The sequence below is a fragment of the Pristiophorus japonicus genome, chromosome 10, assembly GCF_044704955.1.
Source record: "Pristiophorus japonicus isolate sPriJap1 chromosome 10, sPriJap1.hap1, whole genome shotgun sequence".
In the NCBI taxonomy this organism is placed as follows: domain Eukaryota; kingdom Metazoa; phylum Chordata; class Chondrichthyes; family Pristiophoridae; genus Pristiophorus; species Pristiophorus japonicus.
In genome coordinates, this window is record NC_091986.1 from 142,758,686 (window position 1) to 142,782,183 (window position 23,498).

At 41.9% G+C, this 23,498-nt stretch overlaps 1 protein-coding gene across 3 annotated transcripts in view; it reads left to right on the plus strand.

Moving 5' to 3' along the window:
* dync2h1 (dynein cytoplasmic 2 heavy chain 1) overlaps positions 1-23,498 on the plus strand; it is a 994,370-nt gene that overhangs the window by 652,872 nt on the left and 318,000 nt on the right. For all 3 annotated transcript variants that reach the window (XM_070892150.1, XM_070892151.1, XM_070892152.1), the window contains exons 75-76: positions 11,506-11,637; positions 22,688-22,760. In XM_070892150.1, coding sequence (XP_070748251.1) covers positions 11,506-11,637; positions 22,688-22,760 — 205 coding nt within the window. The remainder of the gene's footprint in view (positions 1-11,505; positions 11,638-22,687; positions 22,761-23,498) is intronic.

A 23,498-nucleotide genomic window follows, 5' to 3' on the forward strand; every position in this document is an offset into this window, starting at 1 on the left:
CCGCTTGATCGGCACTTCATCCACCACTTTAAACATTCACTCCCTTCACCACCGGCACACCATGGCTGCAGTGTGTACCATCTACAGGGTACACTGCAGCACCTCGCCAAGGCTTCTTTGACAACACCTCCCAAACCCACGATCTCTACCCCCTAGAAGGACAAGGTCGGCAAACACCTGCAAGTTTCCCTCCAAGTTAGACCATCCTGACTTGGAAATATACCGCAGTTCCTTCATCGTTGTTGGGTCAAAATCCTGGAACTCCCTCCCTAACAGCATTATGGGAGTACCTTCAACTCACGAACTGCAGCAGTTCAAGAAGGCGGCTCACCATCACCTTCGTAAGGGCAATTAGGGATGGGCAGTAAATAAGAACATAAGAAATAGGAGCAGAAGTAGGCCATATGGCCCCTCGAGCCTGCTCCGCCATTCAATACGATCATAGCTGATCCGACTCTCTGTTTTTTGTTCGTTAGCCAATCCTCTATCCATGCTAATATATTACCCCCAACCCTGTGAATTTTTATCTTGTGCAGTAATCTTTTTTGTGGCACCTTGTCAAATGCCTTCTGGAAGTCCAAATACACCACATCCACCCTGTTCGTTACATCCTCAAAGAACTCCAGCAAATTTGTCAAACATGACTTCCCTTTCATAAATCCATGCTGACTCTGCCTGACTGAATATGTTTTTCCAAATATCGTGCTGCTGCTTCTTTAATAATGGAATCCAACATTTTTCCAACCACAGATGTTAGGCTAACTGGTCTATAGTTTCCTACTTTTTGTCTGCCTCCTTTTTTAAATAGGGGCGTTACATTTGCAGTTTTCCAATCTGTTGGGACCTCCCCAGAATCCAGGGAATTTTGAGAAATTACAACCAATGAATCCACTATCCCTGCTGCTACTTCTCTTAAGACCTTGGGATATAAGCCATCAGGTCCAGGGGATTTATCTGCCTTTAGTCCTATTATCTTACTGAGTACCACCTCGTTAGTGATTGTGATTGTGTTAAGTTCCTCCCCGCTATAGTCCCTTGACTATCCACTGTTGGAAAATTGTTAGTGTCCTCTACCATAAAGACGGATACAAAATATTTGTTCAGAGTTTCTGCCATCTCCATGTTCCCCATTACTAATTCCCTGGTCTCGTCCTCTAAGGGACCAACATTTACTTTAGCCACTCTTTTCCTTTTGAAATACCGATAGAAACTCTTGCTATCTGTTTTTATATTTTGTGCTAGTTTACTTTCATAGTCTATCTTCCCTTTCTTAATGATTTTTTTCTGGCTTTTAAAAGCTTCCCAATCTTCTGTCCTCCCACTTGTTTTGGCAACTTTGTAAGCCTTTGTTTTTAATTGGATACCGTCCTTTATTTCTTTAGTTAGCCACGGATGGCTATCTTTTCTCTTACACCCTTTCCTCCTCACTGGAATATATTTTTCTTGAGAGTTGTGAAATATCTCCTTAAATGTACACCATAGAAACATAGAAAATATGTGCAGGAGTAGGCTATTCGACCCTTCGAACCTGCACCATCATTCAATCAGATCATGGCTGATCATTCACCTCAGTACCCCTTTACTGTTTTCGCTCCATACCCCTTGATCCCTTTAGCCGTAAGGGCCATATCTAACTCCCTCTTGAATATATCCAATGAACTGGCATCAACAACTCTCTGCGGCAGGGAATTTCACAGGTTAACAGTTCTCTGAGTGAAGAGGTTTCTCCTCATCTCAGTCCTAAATGGCTTATCCCTTATCCTTAGACGATGTCCCCTGGTTCTGGACTTCCCCAACATCGGGAACATTCTTCCTGCATCTAACCTGTCCAGTCCCATCAGAATTTTATATGTTTCTATGAGATCCCCTCTCATCCTTCTAAAGTCCAGTGAATACAGGCCCAGTCTTTCCTCATATGTCAGTCCAGCCATCCCGGGAATCAGTCTGGCGAACCTTCGCTGCACATCCTCAATAGCAAGAACGCCCTTTCTCAGATTAGGAGACCAAAACTGAACACAATATTCCAGGTGAGGCCTCACTAAGGCCCTGTACCTGCAGTAAGACCTCCCTGCTCCTATACTCAAATCCCCTAGCTATGAAGGCCAACACACCATTTGCTGCTTCACCGCCTGCTGTACCTGCATGCCAACTTTCAATGACTGATGTACCATGACACCCAGGTCTCGTTGCACCTCCTCTTTTCCTAATCTGCCGCCATACAGATAATATTCTGCCTTCATGTTTTTGCCACCAAAGTGGATAACCTCACATTTATCCACATTATACTGCATCTGCCATGCGTTTGCCCACTCACCTAACCTGTCTTAAGTCACCCTGCAGCCCCTTAGCGTCCTCTTCACAGCTCACACCGCCACCCAGCTTAGTGCCATCTGCAAACTTGGAGATATTAAACTCAATTCCTTCATCTAAATCATTAATGTATGTTGTAAATAGCTGGGATCCCAGCACTGAGCCCTGCGGCACCCCACTAGTCACTGCCTGCCATTCTGAAAAGGACCTGTTTGTCTCAACTCTCTCTGCTTCCTGTCTACCAACCAGTCCTCTATCCACGTCAGTACATTACCCCCAATCCCATGTGCTTTAATTTGCACACCAATCTCTTGTGTGGGACCTTGTCAAAAGCCTTTTGAAAGTCCAAATACACCAAATCCACTGGTTCTCCCTTGTCCACTCTACCAGTTACATCCTCAAAAAATTCTCGAAGATTTGTCAAGCATGATTTCCCTTTCATAGTTCCATGCTGACTTGGACTGATCCTGTCACTGTTTTCGAAATGCGCTGCTATTTCATCTTTAATAATTGATTCCAACATTTTTCCCACTACTGAGGTCAGGCTAACCGGTCTATAATTACCCATTTTCTCTCTCCCTCCTTTATTAAAAAGTGGTGTTACATTAGCTACCCTCCAGTCCATAGGAACTGATCCAGAGTCGATAGACTGTTGGAAAATGATCACCAATGCATCTAGTATTTCGAGGGCCACTTCCTTAAGTACTCTGGGATGCAGACAATCAAGCCCCGGGGATTTATCGGCCTTCAATCCCATCAATTTCCCGAACATAATTTCCCGCCTATAAGGATTTCCTTCAGTTCCTCCTTCTCACTCGACCCTCCGTCCCCTAGTATTTCCAGAAGGCTATTTGTATATTCCTTCGTGAAGACAGAGCCAAAGTATTTGTTTAACTGGTCCGCCATTTCTTTGTTCCCCATTATAAATTCACCTGAATTTGACTGCAAGGGACCTATGTTTGTCTTTACTAATCTTTTTCTCTTCACATATCTAATAAGCTTTTGCAGTCAGTTTTTATGTTCCTAGCAAGCTTCCTCTCATACTCTATTTTCCCCCTCCTAATTAAACACTTTGTCTTCCTCTGCTGAATTCTAAATTTCTCCCAGTCCTCAGGTTTGCTGCTTTTTCTGGCCAATTTAAATGCCTCTTCGTTGGATTTAACACTATCCTTAATTTCCCTTGTTAGCCACGGTTGAGCCACCTTCCCCGTTTTATTTTTACTCCAGACAGGGATGTACAATTGTTGAAGTTCATCCATGTGATCTTTAAATGTTTGCCATTGCTTATCCACCGTCAACCCTTTAAGTATCATTCATCAGTTTATTCTAGCCAATTCACGTGTCGTACCATCGAAGTTTCCTTAAGTTCAGGACCCTAGTCTCTGAATTAACTGTGTCACTCTCCATCTTAATAAAGAATTCTACCATATTATGGTCACTCTTCCCCAAGGGGCCTCGCACAACAAGATTGCTAATTAGTCCTTTCTCATTACACATCACCCAGTCGAGGATGGCCAGCTCGACATATTGGTCGAGAAAACCATCCCTAATACACTCCAGGAAATCCTCCTCCACCGCATTGTCACCAGCTTGGTTAGCCCAATCAATATGTAGATTAAAGTCGCCCATGATAACTGCTGTACCTTTATTGCACGCAGCCCTAATTTCTTGTTTGATGCTGTCCCCAACCTCACTACTACTGTTGGTGGTCTGTACACAACTCCCACTAGCGTTATCTTCCCTTTGGTGTTCTGTAGCTCCACCCATACCGATTCCACATCATCCAAGCTAATGTCCTTCCTTACTATTGCGTTCTTTTCCTCTTTAGCCAGCAACGCCACCCCACCTCCTTTACCTTTCTGTCTATCCTTCCTGAATGTTGAATACCCCTGGATGTTGAGTTCCCAGCCTTGGTCACCCTGGAGCCATGTCTCCGTGATGCCAATTACATCATATCCATCAACAGCTATCTGCGCAGTTAGTTCGTCCACCTTATTCGCAATACTCCTCACATTGAGGGACAGAGCCTTCAGGCTTGTCTTTTTAACGCACTTTGCCCCTTTAGAATTTTGCTGTCATATAGCCCTTTTTGATTTTTGCCTTGGATTTCTCTGCCCTCCGATTTTACTTCTTTCCATCTTTTGCTTCTGCCCCCATTCTACTTCCCTCTGTCTCCCTGCATAGGTTCCCATCCCCCTGCCTTATTAGTTTAACCCCTCCCCAACAGCACTGGCAAACACTCCCACTGCATTGGTTCCCGCCCTGCCCAGGTGCAGACCGCCCGGTTTATACTGGTCCCACCTCCCCAGAACCGATTCCAATGTCCCAGGAATTTGAATCCCTCCCTTCTGCGCCATCCCTCAAGTCAAGTATTCATCTGAGCTATCCTGCGATTCCTACTCTGATTTGCACGTGGCACTGGTAGCAATCCTGAGATTACTACCACTGTTCATCAACCATCTTACACTTTAATAAATTTTCCCAGTTCACTTTAGCCAACTCTGCCCTCATACCTTCATTGTCTCCTTTATTTAAGCTTAGTACGCTGGTTAGTGATCCAACTTTCTCACCCTCCATCTGAATTTGAAATTCAACCATGCTATGATCACTCATTCCAAGGGGATCCTTTACCAGGAGATTTTTTTATTAATCCTGTCTTATTACACAGGACCAGATCTAAGATAACCTGCCCCCTGGTTGGTTCTGTTACATACTGCTCAAGGAACCCATCCCTTATGCACTCTGTGAACTCTTCCTCAAGGCTACCCAGACCAATTTGATTTGTCCAATCAATGTGGTGGTTAAAATCACCCATGATTATTGCTGTTCCGTTTTTACAAGCCCCAGTATGTCCTGTTTTATACTCCGACCAACGAAGTTGCTACTGTTAGGAGGCCGATAGACTATGCCCACCAGTGACTTTTTCCTCTTACTATTCCTTATCTCCACCCAAACTGTTTCAACATTCTGGTCATTTGAGCCAATATCATTTCTCACTATTGCAGTGTTTCCATCCTTTATCAACAGAGCTACCCCACCTCCTTTTCCTTGCTGTCTGTCCTTCCGGATTGTCAAGTACCCCTGAATATTTAGTTCCCAGTCCTGGTCACCTTGCAACCATGTCTCTATAATGACTATCAGATCATACCCATTTGTATCTATTTTGTTATGAATGTTACATGCATTTAGACAAAGAGCCTTTAAATTTTTTTTTACTCTTTTTTTCCTGCTTGTTTCCTCTCTCCTTCAAACTCACTTTCTTTATTTTTGCTTTCTAATTCCAGCTTTACTCCCCTCTGAATCTATTTTCAGGTTCCCACCCCACTGCCAAGCTAGTTTAAACCTTCCCCAACAGCACTAGCAAACCGCCCCACAAGCATATTGGTCCCGGCTGTGTTGAGGTGCATCCCGTCCGGCTTGTACAGGTCTCACCTCCCCCAGAAGCGGTCCCAATGAACCTCAGGAAACCAAAGCTCTCCCGCCTACACGATCTCTCCAGCCATGCAGTCATCTGCTCTATCCTCCTGCTTCTGTACTCACTTGCTCGTGGCACCGGGAGTAATCTGGAGATTACTACTTTTGTGGTCCTGCTTCTTAATCTCTCTCCTAGCTCCCTAAACTCTGCCTGCAGAACCTCATCCCTCTTTCTACCTATGTCATTGGTTCCGTTATGGACCCCGACCTCTGGTTGTTCACCCTTTCCCCCCAGAATGCCCTACAGCCGCTCGGTGACATCCTTGACCCGAGCACCAGGGAGGCAACATACCATCCTGGAGTCTCGTCTGCGGCCGCAGAAACGCCTGTCTGCTCCCCTGACTAGCGAATCCCCTACCATTATAGCTCTTCCATTCTTCTTCCTCCTCCCCAGAGCCACCATCGTCCTCACCGGTACTCAGAACAGAATACTGGTTGGAGAGCGAGATGCCAGTGACGCTCGCATACCTGGAACAAATGTTTTAAAAACTTCAGGTTAATTGCAGCCGTGTTTCAGGGTTTTATCTGTTTGCCTAATAATTGAGAATCAATTGTTATTTGATAATTCCCTGAATATTAAGAAGCCAATTTTTAAATTATTTTTGAACTGTTTTGAATGTTATCGTCCAGAAAATTCTTGCATGTTCCTCTGAAGTTTTTAAACATTTGTTGATTTTTGTTTGAAGGTTAAGAGCTGTAATTTGGCCCAGAAAAGTGTTTTATGTGAAGTTAAAACTTCCTCCCTTTTTATATATTTTTGTTTTCATTTTGATGGCTGCCCATTCAGCCAATAAAACATATTTAACACCACTTTGTGATTCAGAACGTAAAGGTTATAGTGACCTTGGAATGTTATAAGTGGTCAATTAATTATTATTCTAAGGCATTCAAAGTCAGTTAGATCTTGGTACATCAAATTTATTTATATTTCTGAGAAGTAAGCAAATCACTTTAAATGCTTCCTGATGATTATGTAGGTTTAGCCAGGGAGTAGCTGAGCTTTGCAAACCAAGAATATCCCAAATTTAATCCCTCATCTGTGATGAGTTAGCTGATCTCAGACAGGCTGGTGGTAGTGCTACAATTGGTCTCCATGTTCCTTGGTTCAAGAAGGGAAATTTGACCATGATTCCTGCTCCTGATCAGTGTCCAGCCAACCCTCGATAGAAATGTACGTATGGATCGGGCAAGGCTATACTGGCTCCTGTGGTTGAATGACCTACCAACACTTAGTACCACAAGTCACACATAAATAAGAAAAAAGGAAAATAAAGATTATCTCACTCAGATTGACGCTTATATCATTTAGTTACACACAAATAAGGTGTGTTTATAAGAACATAAGAACTAATGAAATGGGAGTAAGAGTGGGCTTTTTGGCGCCTCGAGCCTGCTCTGCCATTCAATAAGATCATGTCTGATCTGATCATGGACTCAGCTCCACTTTCCTGCCCACTCCCCATAACCTTTTACTTACTTGTCGCTCAAAAATCTGTCTATTTCCGCCTTAAATATATTCAATGACCCAGCCTCCACAGTTCTCTGGGGCAGAGAACTCCATAGATTTACAGCCCTCTGAGAGAAGAAATTTCTCCTCATCTCAGTTTTAAATGAACAACCCCTTATTCTGAGACTATGCCCTCTAGTTCTAGTACAGTTGTAGCAGGATATCTTTGCTTTTGTACTCTATACCCCTTGCGATAAAGGCCAACATTCCATTTGCCTTCCTGATTACTTGCTGTACCTGCATACTAACTCTTTGGCCCCAAGTTTCCACATGATTTTCTCCTGATTTTTAGGAGCAAGTGTAGAACGGATATTTTTAGAAATCGGAATTCTCGTCATTTAATTTGCTCCAGTTCGAGTCAGTGAGAACAGTTTCACTTTGGAACAGAATTTTTTTTTCAAAAGGGGGCGTGTCCGGCCACTTACGCCTGTTTTCAAAGTTTCGTCAGTGAAAACTTACTCCAAACTAACTTAGAATGGAGTAAGTGAAGATTTTTGTATGCTCGAAAAAACCTTGTCTACACTTTAGAAAATCAGGCTTAGGTTACAAATCAGCCGTAGGGAATGGTGGGCGGGGTGTTTAAAGGGAAGTTTACAAACATTAAACACTTCAATTTTACAAATAAAGAGCCATCATCAATAATAAATGATAAATACATCAATAAACCAACCAATAAATCAATCAAAAAAAATTAATAAGAAATAATTTTTTTTTTAATCAATAAATAAAACATTTTCTACTTACCGACTGCAGCACCGGGAGCCCTCCAACAGCGTGCTGGGAGGCCCCCCCCCCCCCAGTGTGTCTATGTCAGTGTCTCTATCTATCTCTCTATCTGTCTGTGTGTCTCTCATTCTCTGTCTGTCAGTGTCTGTGTTTCTAACAGCGAGGGGAGGGGGAGGAGGGGGTTAGAGGGAGAGAGGGGGGAGAAGAGGGAGGAATGGGGGAGAAGGGGGAGGGGGATAAAGGGGAGAAGGGGGAGAAAGGAGATGGGGGGGAAAGGAGATTGCGGGGGGGGAGAAGGAGATTGAGGGGGGGGGAGAAGGAGATTGGGTGGGGGGGAAGGAGATTGGGGGGGGTGCGGGGGAAGGAGAAGTGGGGGGGAGGGAGGCTGAACGGGCCGGGCCCGAGACTTCGGGCAGGGCCCGTCCCCAGCACCACATTTACAGGTAGGTGGCATTGGGTCGGGTCGGGGGGGTGGTGGGAGGGAGGTCGGTTCGGTTCGGGTCGGGGGGAGGGAGGGAGGGAGGGAGAGGGAGGTCAGGTCGGGGGGAGGGAGGTCAGGTCGGATCCAGTCCGGGGGCGGTGGGTGGGGGGTGTCGGGTCCGGTCCGGGGGGGGGGGGGAAGCGGGCGGGTGTCGGATCTGGTGGTGGGGGGTGGGGGGGGAGCGGGTGTCGGGTCCGGTCTGGAGGCGGGAAGTGGGAGTCGAGTCGGGTCGGGAGGAAGCAGGAGCTGGCCGTGGGAGGAGCCTGATTCACGCAGCCCCAGTAAGGCCATTCAGCCAGGGCTAGGGGCTGCGTGCTTCGGCCCCTCCCACACAGTTTCGGGCGCCTGGAGCTACTGCACTTGCGTGCCCACTGTAGCGCACATGTGCAGAGGCCCCGGCACTGTTTTCGGCGCAGGGATCTGGCTCCGCCCCCTACAGCTCCTGCTGCAATGCGCCGAGGGCCAGAGGTCAGGTTCTACATGAGCGTTGACGATGGCAAGCTCTACCTCTCTGCCACCGCTCTCTAACCCGTTACTGCCTCTGTGTTGTCAGCCTACTTGTGAGAATCTAATCTTGGATGAGCCACAATTTCATCCAGTTGAACAACAGGAAGTATTCGTCTTTGGCTCCCACCACAAACTCTGTACCTATAATGTTTCTCACATTACAACAGTGACTACACTCCAAAAATACTTCATTGGCTGTAAAGCTCTTTGAGACGTCCAGTGGTCATGAAAGACGCTATATAAAGAAAGCATGTCTTTCTTTTATAGGATTGCTAACATTGTCCATTATCATTTCTTTTCACCCCTCGGTGAGCATAACTTGAACTGCCATGAAAGCCTGTCTCCAATAAGTATGCTGTGTTTTTTTTCAACCAGTTGACCTGAACCTTAATTTTACTCAAAGCCATTTACATTCCTAGAATGATTCATTAAAGGCATAAAGGTTTTTATAACACTGCTAGTTATGAATTGTGCCTTCCCTACGATAATGACAATATATAATTCATATGATATTCAATGATTAGTAAAATAGTTAATCATAGAATCATATAAATTTACAGCACTGAAGGAGACTATTTTGGCCCAGCATGTCTGCGCCGGCCAACAAAGAGCTATCCAGCTTAATCCCACTTTCCAGCTCTTGGTCCGTAGCAATCCAAGTGCACATCCAAGTACTTTTTAAATGTGATGAGGGTTTCTTCCTCTACCACCCTTTCAGGCAGTGAGTTCCAGACCCCACCACCCTCTCGGTGAAGAATTTCCCCTCAAATCCCCTCTAAACCGCCAACCAATTACTTTAAATCTATGCTCCCTGGTTCTTGACCCCTTAGCTAAGGGAAATAGGTCCATCCAATCCATTGTCTAGGCCTCTCATAATTTTATACACCTCAATAAGGTCTCCCCTCAACCTCCTCTGTTCCAAAGAAAACAAACCCAGCCTATCCAATCTTTCCTCATATTTAAAATTCTCCAGTCCAGGCAACATTCTCGTAAATCTCCTCTGTACCCTCTCGAGTGCAATCACATAGTTTCTTTAATGTGGTGACCAGAATTGTACGCAGTACTCTAGTTGTGACCTAACTAGTGTTTTATGCAGTTCAAGCATAACTTCCCTGCTCTTGTATTCTATGCCTCAGCTAATAAAGGCAAGTATTCTGTGTGCCTTCTTAACTACCTTATCCACCTAGTCTGCTACTTCAGGGATCTGTGGACACGCACTCCAAGGTCCCTTTGTTCCTCTTCATATAGCTGTTACACTACAACAACAACGTATTTATATAGCCCCTTTAACGTAGTAAGATGTCTCAAGGCACTTCACAAGAGTGTTGCTAGTCAAAAAAATAAATTTGACATTGAGCCCGATAAGAAGAAATTACGGCAGATGATCAAAAGCTTGATCAAAGAGGTAGGTTTTGAGGAGCACCTTGAAGGAGGAAAGTGAGGTAGAGAGGCGGAGAGATTTACGGAGGGAGTTCCAGAGCTTAGGTCCCAGGCAGCTGAAGGCACGCAGTTATCATCAGGGATGCTCGAGGGCAGAATTTGAGGGGCGCAGATATCTTGAGGGGTTGTGAGGTCAAAGCAGTTTACAGAGATAGGGAGAGGCGAGGCCATGGAGCTTTTGGTAGCTGTTCCAAAAATGCAATATGAAGCTGCTGGTGGATGCTTGTGCCAGCCTAAGTGAATACCTTCACTAGATTATCTCACATCATTTGCACTTAAATTGCTAGTAGTATAAATGCTATTTTAGCACAGTGGCCAACAAGAGATCAGCAAAAAATAAACCTCCCATTGATTCTGCCTTCTCCTCTTCTGGCAATGACTGGGCACTACTTCCAACACCATTGTAACTCCCAACAAATTTTGAGCTCGTGGGAACTCATCTCCGTGAAGGAAGGGCTTCATTTTGCTACTCCAAAGCTCAAATGAATGGTTTTCTCAAGTCACCTTGGGAGTGTGCAGATCAGAGAAAACTTTGCAAACAAATTATAGAAACTACAACTGTCGCAGATTATAGAAATGTACATTCAGTCTGGGAAAACTCAAAACTTTCATCCTATTTTTCTGCTGTCCTAAACTTAAGTTTTTGACTCTAACTGGATGTATGTGTCCTTCATATTGAGGGAAAAGTTCAAGATGGTAGTACTATAATATTTCCAATTCAGGATACTGGCAGACAGTCATGGATTGCAAACATGTGTATTTTAATATAGACATTCTCAGTGGAAGAATCTACTCACAAGCTTTGGCCTCACAGTATTCATTGTTAATTACAGGTTGCAGTCACCAAGTTTCTGTTTCATGTCAAACATTCGATAGGCCAACAAATACTTTCCACAATGTGATGTGAAAAGTAATTATCTTGGGGATCTTTGATTCTGAAAAATCTGATTTGAATGAATTCAGACTTCAATGGGAACAAACTTTGCTTCAGTATATTTTCTTTAGCCACTTTTTTGAGTTATTTCAGAAGTGTTTTATGAAGGATCTTTTCATTTTCCAGACCACCTTTCCATCACTGTATCAGACACTTTGTTTGGAAGATATAGACCTTTGGCTCACTTTCTCTCAAAGTTCAACCTGTGAACAAGCCATCCCGACATCTATCGCTAGAAGAATCACTCTTTTTCAACAGGTATGTTGCCACAGTATTTTATAAGTAATGACAGAACAGAAAAACAACAGGTTTTTTGAAAACAAAGAAACAGTGTTTCAAGAATCTAGAGATATAAATGGCATTTTTCCTATTTAGCTTGTATAACCATGAGAAAATAATTAAAACATTTAACCAGATACTTTAGCTAACTCCTTGAACTTCAATTTATTACACATTTCTTCAAAAATGTAGCTACAGGTATAAAACAAATCCACATGATATTAATACATTGTGTCAGGACTGTCTAGCCACAAAAGGGGTTAAAATAATTATCTATATTTCAAACATGGATCTTCAACAAAACAAGTAGTGTAAAGGCGGATCCTAGAATGTATGGGTACATACAGTGATCCCCTCACAGTAAGGAGTTGTGCTGGAGGGAACTGCAGGTTAGAGAATCAGCGATACAGTGATGCACCTTTATCGTTTACTGCCACTCCCTTTGAACGTGATTCTCTGCTGAGAGCATAAGACTGCTGAATCTACCTTGTAATATATTCTTTTTTAATTTGTTCTTGGGATCTGTGCAACATTGAGAAGATAGTGACGGGTCTTTTCCTTGAGCTGCTACAGTACTTGTGGTGACGATGCTCCCACAATGGTGATTGATAGGGCAGGATTTTCACACAACAATGATGAAGAAACAGTGGTATATGTACAAATAAAGATAATGTGTGACTTGCAGGGAAACTTGCAAGTAATGTTGTTATGTTGTTGCTGCTGTTGACCTTCTTGGTGTTAGAGGTTGTAGAACTAGGAAGTGCTGTTAAAGTCAGATTGGTAAGTTGCAAAAGTGCATCCTGTAGATCGTACATATTACATCCATGTTTCTGGTGCAGAAAGGGAGTAGATATTGAGTTCAGTGACAGGGCACTGATCAAGTGGACTGCTTTTCCCTGGATGATGTTGAGCTCCTTGAGTGTTGTTGTAGCTATTCCATTCTATTCCTGACTTGGGCCTACCAGATCGTGGAGAGAAATTGAATGGTCAGGGAGCGAACAACTTGTCACAGAGCACCCAGCCTCTGTGCTGCTTTTGTAGCCATCTGGTTGACAGGGTTGGTCCAGTTAAGCTACTTGCGAGTGGTAACCATCAGGATGTTGATGGTGGGGGACTTGGAATGGTGGTGCAGTTGAAAATCGGGAGAGGTGATTGGGTCTTTTCTTGTTGGAAATAGTCATTAGCTGGCAGTTCTGTGGATTGAATGTTACCTGCCACTTGTCAACCCAAGCTTGAATGTTGTTCTGATTCTGCTATAGGCTGCCTTGGGCAGGTTCATTCAGCTGCAAAATTTCACGTGAATGGAGCTGAAGATTGTAGAATCATCAGAAAACTGTCCCTTTCCAACCCTATAACAGTGGCAGTTATTGACAGTCAGATGAAGATGTTTGGATGAATTTCTTAATACCTTAAGAAAATTTTGCCGCGATGTACTGGGGCTGCGATGATTGACCTCTGAAAATCACGCTATCTTCATACATATCATGTATGACTCCAGTCATTTGAGGGTTTTCCCATTCACCTCCATTGATCTCAACTAAGGCTTCTCAGTACCATATTTGGACGAATGTTGCCTTGATTTTGAAGGCAGCCACTAAATATGTACTCTGTCTTCGATTAAATGCTCATTAATTTTATCTTGAATTATGAATTGTAACAATATGCTCACAACTGACATTAGACTAATCTTATTTATAAATAACGGTCTTATTTATCCTTTTCTCCCTCTCGAACAAATGTGTTACGTTGGCTATTCTCCAGTCCTATGGCAAAATTTGTGTGTTAAAGGAGGTTTGAAAAATTGTGGTCAGATGCTTCTGCTACCCCCTTTTCAACTTTTTTCAACACTAGTGTGCGAGCCAACAGGGCCCAGTGATTTATCCACCCTAAGCTCTGCTAATTGTTTCAGAATCAATTGGCTGAAAATTCCAGCCTCGAAGTACGAATTGCGCACGGACCCGGTGAAGCCTCGCAAAAGCTAGTTTTCGGGGCGCGATGCGCATGCGCGGAACCGGCATTTCTGCTCTGTCAAGATTTTTCTTGACAGATCCTCCGCATCTACGGAGAAGAACATCCGTGTGGGAGAAATTGGGCTATTTGCCCAACTCATGCCCAGCGAATCTCCTTCAAACTTTTCCGCGTGGTAAAAGCAGGCTCACAGCTTACTTTTACCAGCATAAGAGTTTTAAAACATATAAAAATTAAATTTAAACACTCATTTTTATATTAAAAACCCTGTCCATTAAGGTAAGTTTATTTTTAATACTAATAAAACACATTTAAAAAAATTCCAAAAAATATATATTTTTTCTAAAACATTTAATTACATTTAATTTCAATTAATTTTAAATATGAGATGTTTTATTTATTTATTATGCTGTGTTTCTGTGTTTTAGGGTTTTTTCTCATTGATAGTAATGGGAACTCGGACAATCGGAGTTCCTATTTTTATCAATGAGAATACTGCATAGTGATTGGTGATCCAGGCCCATGTGCCTCCAGCATGTACGTACCTCAAAGTCATCTCCCCATGCGCTGCGCGGCGAATCTAGACTTGCGATCGGGATCCTCTGTTCCTCCGGGACCACCAGGTACTTTCGTAGATTTTTTTCGGGTTGAAGGCATTCGTATGAAGGAATTTTCCCCCCATTATGTTTTCTGTAACAATCATTTGATATTCTCCCCCAGTACACCTATATTTTTATTTTATCATTGTCATGGAGTATTACAAAGATACTCAACACAAGTCTATTTTGGAGAAAAGAATCATTTATTATAAAGTAATTGATTGAGGGAGAGACAGTTTCTACACGAGTTCAGTAACTCGGTGATCCAAACCAGCTGTTCTCCCCGAACAATCTTGGGTTACTGTTTTTATACAGTCAAAATACATACAAAATCATGAAGTTCCACGCGGAAGCTTTCCATTTATTGTGTCCCTGCCGCGTCACAAACTTTTTGCCTACCTACTATAATTAATTGGTTAATACAGTTATATTGACAGCAAACTTCGTTACCTCCCCTGTGTGCCGTTTATCTGCTAAGTTACGTCATTCTCAGGTCTGTGAACTCTTCTTCTCTTGGCCTAACCGCTTTCAACCAGTTGAGATGTTTTTCGGTCGTCTTTTGTTTCTCGTAATCTCTTATCACCCCATGTGACCTAGCCTTGGAGTGTATTTTTCCCAACTGTCTGGTTTATACGGTGATAAAATGATCTGTCTTCCTGAGAGTTCTTTGACCTCAGCTTATGACTCTTTCTAAGGAGAATTCATTTGCTTTGCTCTTTGTTCTAGTCTTGATAACAGCAAACCAATTAACGAGTGCAGAGGTACCACAGCATTCTGTTCTCAGAGTGTTGAGTTCAGTAACACTGTGTCTTTACTGTGAACCTCACTTATGGTTTTAACTTTATTTGATTAATTTCCCTCTGATTAATTAGGTTCCCTCTACTTAAATTTTTTTTTTTTATAATCCCCCATTTGGTCAGATGGTACCCCAAATACCCACCCTGACGAAAAATTCACCTTCTCTGATTCACGTGTACTCTGCCCCGGTCTCAGTGATCAGGCAGTAGGTTGGGAGCACCCACAAATCATATCAGGTATTCATTCTGCAACAATTTGACCTGATTCCTAGCTTAGCTTTGCTCAGGTATACCTCTTCTGTCTTTTGCACTTGTTACATATCATCACCAACCAACTCAAGGCTATTACTATCTGTATTGCCACTAGGGTATGTGAAAGGATCCTTATCCATGGATGCATTTCAAAGTTCATTCTTCAATTCCATAATCTCAAGTACCAAGGCAGGTTTTTCAGGTTATCCTTTATTTCACTGTCCAGTTCTTTGCCTTTGACCTTTAGCTCATAATATATTTTAATGTTATTTCTTAATGGTCCTTTAAGCTCAATTAAATCTTCAAGTAACAGGGGAATTGGTGTTGTTTGCTCTTCCATTTAATCATCAATATTTTGCTTTATCTCATCACTTATATTTAACATCATTGTCTTCCTGGTGTATATATACGTCATGCGTGCCCTTCCCACTGCCACCGACACTCTGGGAATAAAGCAAAAGTTAGGCATTGAAATGTTACAAGTCAAGCCTCCATAATCGTAAGTTTCCAGACTAGTTACCACACAATATCCTCCTCGTCCTTGATAGTGTAATGTGTGGGTTCGGTTCGGGCAGGGCTTATTTTCATGACACATCCTTCCATTGTATTGTCAAACCCGCAGTTATCCTTGCTCCCTTCTCCCACTGGGTGAGGGCATATAGTTAGGCTTCCTTCTCTCCGGCACCCGGATAAAGATATTCTCCTTATCTTTCCATTCTTTTAATCGCATACTGGTCTATCGGGTAATGGCGGATGTACTGTTCCCCTCATATTATCCCTATGTTTTCAACTTTATATTGAAAGTACGGGTAATTGCCTTGGTTTATTACGGGGATCACTAGTATTATCCCTACCGTAGGGGTTTGTTTCCCCTTACATCCTCCTGTAACTGCATACACCCGAGTGATTCCTTTCAGAGTGCAGGCGTCTAATGGCCCAGTGTGCGATGCCATTTCTTTCAACTGGGTACTATTTATCCAATCTGGAACTCGCCCGGTTTGTATCTGATCCATATTGTGTCTCACCTGACCGATCATCCATCTCCCATAGGCATGGCATGTGTCTCTTTTCCTGTTATCGGCATCGTTCTCTCGTTCCTGCTTACTTAGCTCGTTAATTGTTTGTGCATGGCCTTCCAATATGGATATGCCCTCTAGCAGTATTTTGGATGTTTTAGATCCGAACTCTGAAGATTCTATCCCTATCTCGATCTGTTTTCTCATTAGTACCTTCATGGTTTTCCTTAAACTATTTACTCCTGCTTGGATCGCCTGTATATCCAGTGCATTTACTAGAGAGGTCCCTGTATTTACTCCAGTTAGTACATCATTCCCTATAGATCTCCTCTGTCTCCCTCCTTTGTTTCTCAGCTGCTTGTGATACTCCCTTGCTCCTGATGTGTCACTAACTTTTCTCAGGATTGTATCTAGCAACCGTGTGTACAATGCTTTAGTCTTGGGGCTAAACTTTTCTGGCAGGTATAGGTCTGTTAAATTTATGATCATAGGTAACATTTCATGCTGCACATTGTCAAATAACAACATTCCCTCTGATCTCGTCACCAACCCACCGGGCGGACCTTCAGTAAGGAGAGGGCAAGTAATTGGTGGTAGTGTTGTTAGTCCTGGGGTCGTGACTGTAGGTTTTTGCCAATAAATCATCACTGCTGGACCTGAACACTTTCTCTCTTCCTGACATATGACCCATTCTATCGCTTTTAACGAGGATGGCTCTAAGATTGTGTCCCTGTTTGGGTCCGGACAATGTACTATTACATCTGTTTCAGGTTTAACTACCAAGCACTTTCCCAAGATTAATTCCCCTTGTTTACAACATTCAGATAACATTTTGTTATCCACTTATCTTGTGGCTTCAAGATAAATGCTCCTGAAACTCGGATGTCGTCCCCTAGGAGCTGCTTTATGTAGTTGTTGTACCCTCCGGTGTGGGTATATGTTTCTGGGCCCCCTAGAGGTAGCCTTGTAGCTTGTCCTTGTAGAATCATAAGGGCGGTGGTGATCACGTTTATAAACATTCTGTTGATAAAACACATCCTGGATATTCCAGGTTTTTAGTTAGATTCTTACCATTTCTACTTCTACCAGATCATTTGCACCGTTTTCCAGACATGTGATCTTTCCCAGATCCATTTCATTGTGGCAAGTACCCGTAGTATTCTTTCAGCTGGGACCAATGTTTTCATCGGCCCCCACCTTTCATATTTATACATGCACATGTGTCACCACTGATTACCACCTCATGGTCCGCTCCACCTCGGTGCGAATCCTGGTTTATCTGCCACTTCCTTAACCATTACTTTATCCCCCACCTCGGGCATTATAGCTGAGGTATTTGTCCCACGTCTTCGTCCTCCTCTCTCTGTCTTTCTTGGACCTTCTGTCGCATACCTTTCAACTGCTCACTCAATTCCATCACATACTTCCTGATTCTATCTCGTAATGGTTCTAATTCTGCCCTTCCTGTAACTACCCCCTCGGGTAACTTCATTACTCATCCAGTCATTAGCTCATAGAGGGTTAATCCTGTCATTTGATTTGTTGTGGTGCGTAACCTCATTCGTATCGTGGGTAGTAATTCTGGCCAGGATTGTCTGGTTTCCTGTATTCAAAAACAAGTGATAGTTAAAAATTTATCTTAACATACAAGTGCTCGCAAATCATTTCCAAGGCTACGTCCATATCTTATCTCGTCTCCCCCAAATGGCATTTCTGTCTTTCATCAGAGAAAATGGCATTTTTCGATTGTTTCCACACTTTTTTATTTTATTTATTTTTTTAAAGAGATCAGATTTTATAAATTTGCATACACTTGAACAGTAGGTTAGCATCAGTACCCACATTTAACATTTTATTTAGCGAGTCCTTTTGATGAAAAACATTCTTTCAATAGATCTGTCAGATCAACAAAAAAAAATCTCAAACACCAAAATAGTTCTAAAGAGGCTCAATTTTAAATGTATCTCAGTATTTTGATGTGCCTTTTCTTAACCAGTGGTACTTGAAACCTTTACAACAAAATTAACTCTTTACTGTTTCGATCCTAATTGCTGCTCCCCTTTTGTAGTATTTGTATTTATTTTTGAATTAAAAATTTATGAACTTATTATGTCTAAGTGATTCACAGATCACTGAATGCAAATTACTTGTTTTATAATTATGTGTCTAAGTTCTGATTTCGAAGCTGAACATTAAAAAAAAACTCCAATCCAAGTAGGAATAAAATCTTTTGGTCTGTAACTTCAAGATATATTTTGTGATATAGTACCTCATAAATTACATCTTTTTAAGCTTCAGCTTCTGACGTAGTAGTTGAGGTAAAGATGTGTACTTTTATTATTTCTATTAAAGAGGTTTTCAAATCCAAGATTTTCCAATGCAACCAAAATCAAGGAGAATCACCTGAAATATCTCAAAATCGCAACTCAAATATTGTACTGCCAATCTTTTATTTAAAACTCTTTTTACTGAGCTGGAAGCTTTCACATCATTTAACATAAGATTTTACACAAAGGAAAATGGGGGCGTAGCTTCCTCCAGCCCATAGCCTCGAGAGACCCACGCAGGCTTTTTTTAAAAGGCATTATAATTTCCCTTCTCCTTTCTTTATCTCATTCCTCGACTAAATTTATTGTCTTTCAACCCAATGTAATCAATGACAAGTAAGTGAGCGTGTCGGAATTTTAAAAAAACGAGACCACGCATTTTTTTTTACTGTAATCCAATTAGAACGTCCAAATTTCATCGCTCCATAAATCATAATCAAATAAATCCGCACCTGCGTTTCTAATTTAAAATGTAATTCAATTCTAGGTTCACACTTTCTTAAAACTTCCCACATTGAGGACAACACTACAAAGGGATAAAAACTTTCAACTTTCTGTCTGAAAAAGTGTGTAGAGCTAAAACAAACAGACAGCTCCACCATTTTTCTTTAAATAAAACAGGCTTTAAACAAATGAAAAATTCATTAATTCCCACCTCAAATATTCTGCAGTCAAGAACCACATAAGCACTTTCATTTAAAGACAGACATTCACACCAATTTTTCATTCAACAAAGCTTATTAATCTTGCTTCAGCTGTTTTCTTATTTTTCTGTTTCTCCCACCATTCTTTTTGTTTAGTGGGATTTAGTAGAAAAATATCTACTGAGGGAGCCGTCCAGCCCCCAGTCCAGCATATCTTTACACACCATACTCAGTTTGGTACGTCTACTCATTCTCAGATACTAACCGTCCCCCTACTTGGTTTCACTTAAACCCAGCATCTACGGTCTCACCAATTTTTTTTTATCGATTTAACCTGTATTCTTAGATACTGATTGTCCCTCTAATCGGTTTCACTTAACCCTAGAACCTGCAATCCCATCGATACCCTATCGATTTATCTGTATTCTAAGATACTGATTGTCCTTCTACTCGGTTCCACTTGAACCTACAGTCTACAATCCCATCGATAACTTATGAAAGTTTCTATTGTGACCTCCTAATTCCCCCAAGTCTTTTACACCATAACAGACCTTTCACGGATTCAGGTACCGCGGGGAACAGACACATTTTGTAACAGCTCACATCGGATTATGAGTGGTAGATAAAATATACTCACTCGTGATGCTTCTGTAAACGTCTGTCAGTTTTCCGTAAGCACCCTGCTCGCAGCGCCAATTGTCATGGAGTATTATAAAGATACTCAACACAAGTCTGTTTTGGAGAAAAGAATCATTTATTATAAAGTACTCGATCGAGGGAGAGACAGCTTCTTCACGAGTTTAGTAACTCGCTGACCCAAACCAGCTGTTCTCCCCGAACAATCTTGGATTACTGTTTTTATACAGTCAAAATACATACAAAATCATAAAGTTCCACGCGGAGGCTTTCCATTTGTTGTGTCCCTGCCACGTCACAAACTTTTCGCCTGCCTACAATAATTAATTGATTAGTACAATTATATTGACAGCAAACTTCGTTGCCTCCCCTGTGCACCATTTATCTGCTAAGTTACGTGCCACGTCATTCTCAGGTCTGTGAACTCTTCTTCTCTTGGCCTAACCGCTTTCAACCAGTTGAGATGTTTTTCAATCGTATTTTGTTTCCCGTAATCTCTTACCACCCCATGTGACCTAGCCTTGGAGTGTATTTCTCCCAACTGTCTGATTTATACTGTGATAAAATGATCTATCTTCCTGAGAGTTCTTTGACCTCAGCTATGACCCTTTCTAAGGAGAATTCATTTGCTTTGCTCTTTGTTCTAGTCTTGATAACAGCAAACCGATTAATGAATGCAGAGGTACCACAGCATTCTGTTCTCAGAACGTCGAGTTCAGTAACACATGTCTTTTCTGTCTTTACTGTGAACCTCGCTTATGGGTTTAACTTTACTTGATTAATTTCCCTCTGATTAATTAGGTTCCCTCTACTTAACATTTTTTTTTTATGATCATCATATATAAAAACTGATTTGGGACAGACTTGCTGGACCGACTGGTCTTTTTCTATCTCTTGTTTTCATATGTTTGTATATATGTTAATATATATCTCTGCCATACCTTGATCCTCCACAGTGAGACTTTCACCTTCGTCCCTGAACAATGGATGCGAGACATTTATGTATTGCTGTGACAGACTAATTAACTGCTTATTAGTTGCAGTTTAGGGGAAAACAACTTCATAGTCTAGCTTTGCATTTTAACCACCCATTGTCCTAGTGCCTCTTTAATTATTTACAGATTGGGGGGAAAATTGCAGTCGGAGGCTTCCTTCGTACAAACTCATCCGACCCGAAAAAAATCTACGAAACTACCTGTTGGTCCTGGAGAAATGTACGATTCTGGTCTGAGGCCTTCATTCACTGCGCAGCATACGGGGATCTGTCTTTCACATACGGACATCTATGTTGGAATCATGTGGGCCTGGACCACCAATCACCATGCAGTATTCTCATTGATAAAAATGGGAACTCTGTTTGTCCGAGTTCCCATTACTATCAATGAGAATAGCCCCCTAAAATAGCAAAACACAGCACAATAAATAAAACATTTTTTTAAATTAATTGAAATTAAATGTAATTAAATGTTTTAGAAAAATTATATTTTTTTGAATTTTTTAAAGTGTTTTTTAATAGGATTAAAAATAAACTTACCTTAATGGACAGGGTTTTTAACGTAAAAATGAGTGATTACATTTAATTTTTCTATATTTTAAAGTGTTACACTGGTAAAAGTAAGCTATGCGTCTGCTTTTACCAGGCGTAAAAGTTTGAAGGACATTTGCTGGGCATGAGTTGCGCAAATAGCTCAATCTCTCCCGCTTGGATGTCCTTCCTGTGGGGATATGTTCGATCTGTCAAAAGAACGCGCCCTGAGAACTGGCTTTTGCGAGGCCTCACCAGGCCCATGCGCACTTAGTACAGACCCGGCGAGGGTGCAGTTTTCGCCCCAATGTTTTCAAAACCCAATATTTAAAAGTAACACTTTGTTTCCCAAATCCTCGCAATGAAAAAAAGGTCATAAAATCACAAAACACTTCTCTCTAATGATTTTATTTACTTGCTATAAGCTTATGAAAACCCTTATTATTTGCTTTTATATTATCTTATACAGTTAACCATACTTGTTGAATGTGTTTGCTGAGTATGCATTGGACTGTGGGAATTTTGTTAAAGGAAGAAAGAACTTGCATTTATATAGCAGCCTTCATATTCTACGGATGTGCTGAAAGGCTTCACAGCGAATGAATTTTTTTTTTCTGAAGTGCAGTCACTGTTGTTTCGTTGACAAAAGTTATGCATAGGTACCCAATTACAAGTCTCCAAGTCTTTCCCTACTTTCAGCAAATAGAACCATAGACACCTATTGCATCTTATGTCATTTAATATGAAAAACTTACTTCTGCTACAGTATAGGTGAACTGTAATACAGCATTGGCATTATCCAGTTCAGAACTGTCATTTCTAACAATTATATGGCTGCGCATCTTGAACAGTGAATATTTCTGTTAGCAAAGAAAGACATTCACTTTGTGGTGAATGGAAAAAGGCTACTTACTGAAGTTGGATTCATAAATAGAAGGGTTAAGTAAAACTTTCATATTTCCAACTATGTTTATTGCTGAAATTCAGTTATAAAACTATTTGTTTTCCTTTACAGACAATCAAATAAAATAAAGTTTTGGGGTGGATTGGTTTAGACGAAAGACTAAATTATATCCAAGGGAGGTTTTATTGTTTTCAATAGACAGGAAACTTAGCTGGTGCAAAACAGTTAAAGAGATGTCATAGCTTTGAACATAGCTGACAATATTTTTCAACATTCTTGCAAGTTCCTGTGAGATTTGTTGATGCAGATAGCTTTCTCTCAAAACTTTGGTACATCATCAACTATTTGTTTTCCTTTAAAGGTTCTAGTTGTTCAGGCAGTAAGACCAGACAGACTTCAAAGTGCCATGGCTCTTTTTGCATCCAAAGCCCTTGGTAAGTGTAATGTTTACTTGACAGCTTTTGGCAGTAGTATCATCTATTCTCAGTTTAGATTGGTTCCATTTCCAGCTCAAGATTTTACGTAGCCTTTTGATCTGAGTACCTCATGTGTATTGAATTTGCTTGTTATCTCTGTGTGCAGTGACTTAAATTTTGAGAACCCGGTGAGTTGTTTTCCTGTTGTTTCTCAACATCATACTCTGGGTTTTGTTATTGCCAAGATGTAGGTTGTTTGCTTTATATTTCTAGTTATATTTTCCTGCATTCTGTGCTTGGAATATTTCTGAGGACAATTCAGCTCACCGTCTAGCATTTCAATGGGCCCAAGTTTCGAGTCGCACCTACAACGGCGCAGTCCCGACCTGGACACCCGTTTTGCGCGCCACAAAGTGCGCCTAAAAAAAAGTTCCAGATTCTCCAGCTCCCTGCAGGTCGTTTGCAACTCGGCGCAGCGCAGCACGAGCAGTAGGGGGCGGAGCCAGATCCCTGCGCTGAAAACAGTGCCGGGACCTCTGCACATGCGCGCTACAGTGGGCGCGCATGTGCAGTAGCTCCAGGCGCCCAAAACTGTGTGGGAGGGGCCGAAGCACGCAGCCCCTAGCCCTGGCCCAATGGCCTCACTGGGGCTGCGTGAATAAGGCTCCTCCCACGGCCAGCTCCTGCTTCCTCCCGACCCGACTCGACTCCCGCTTTCCGCCTCCATACCGGACCCGACCCCGACCCGACTCCCAC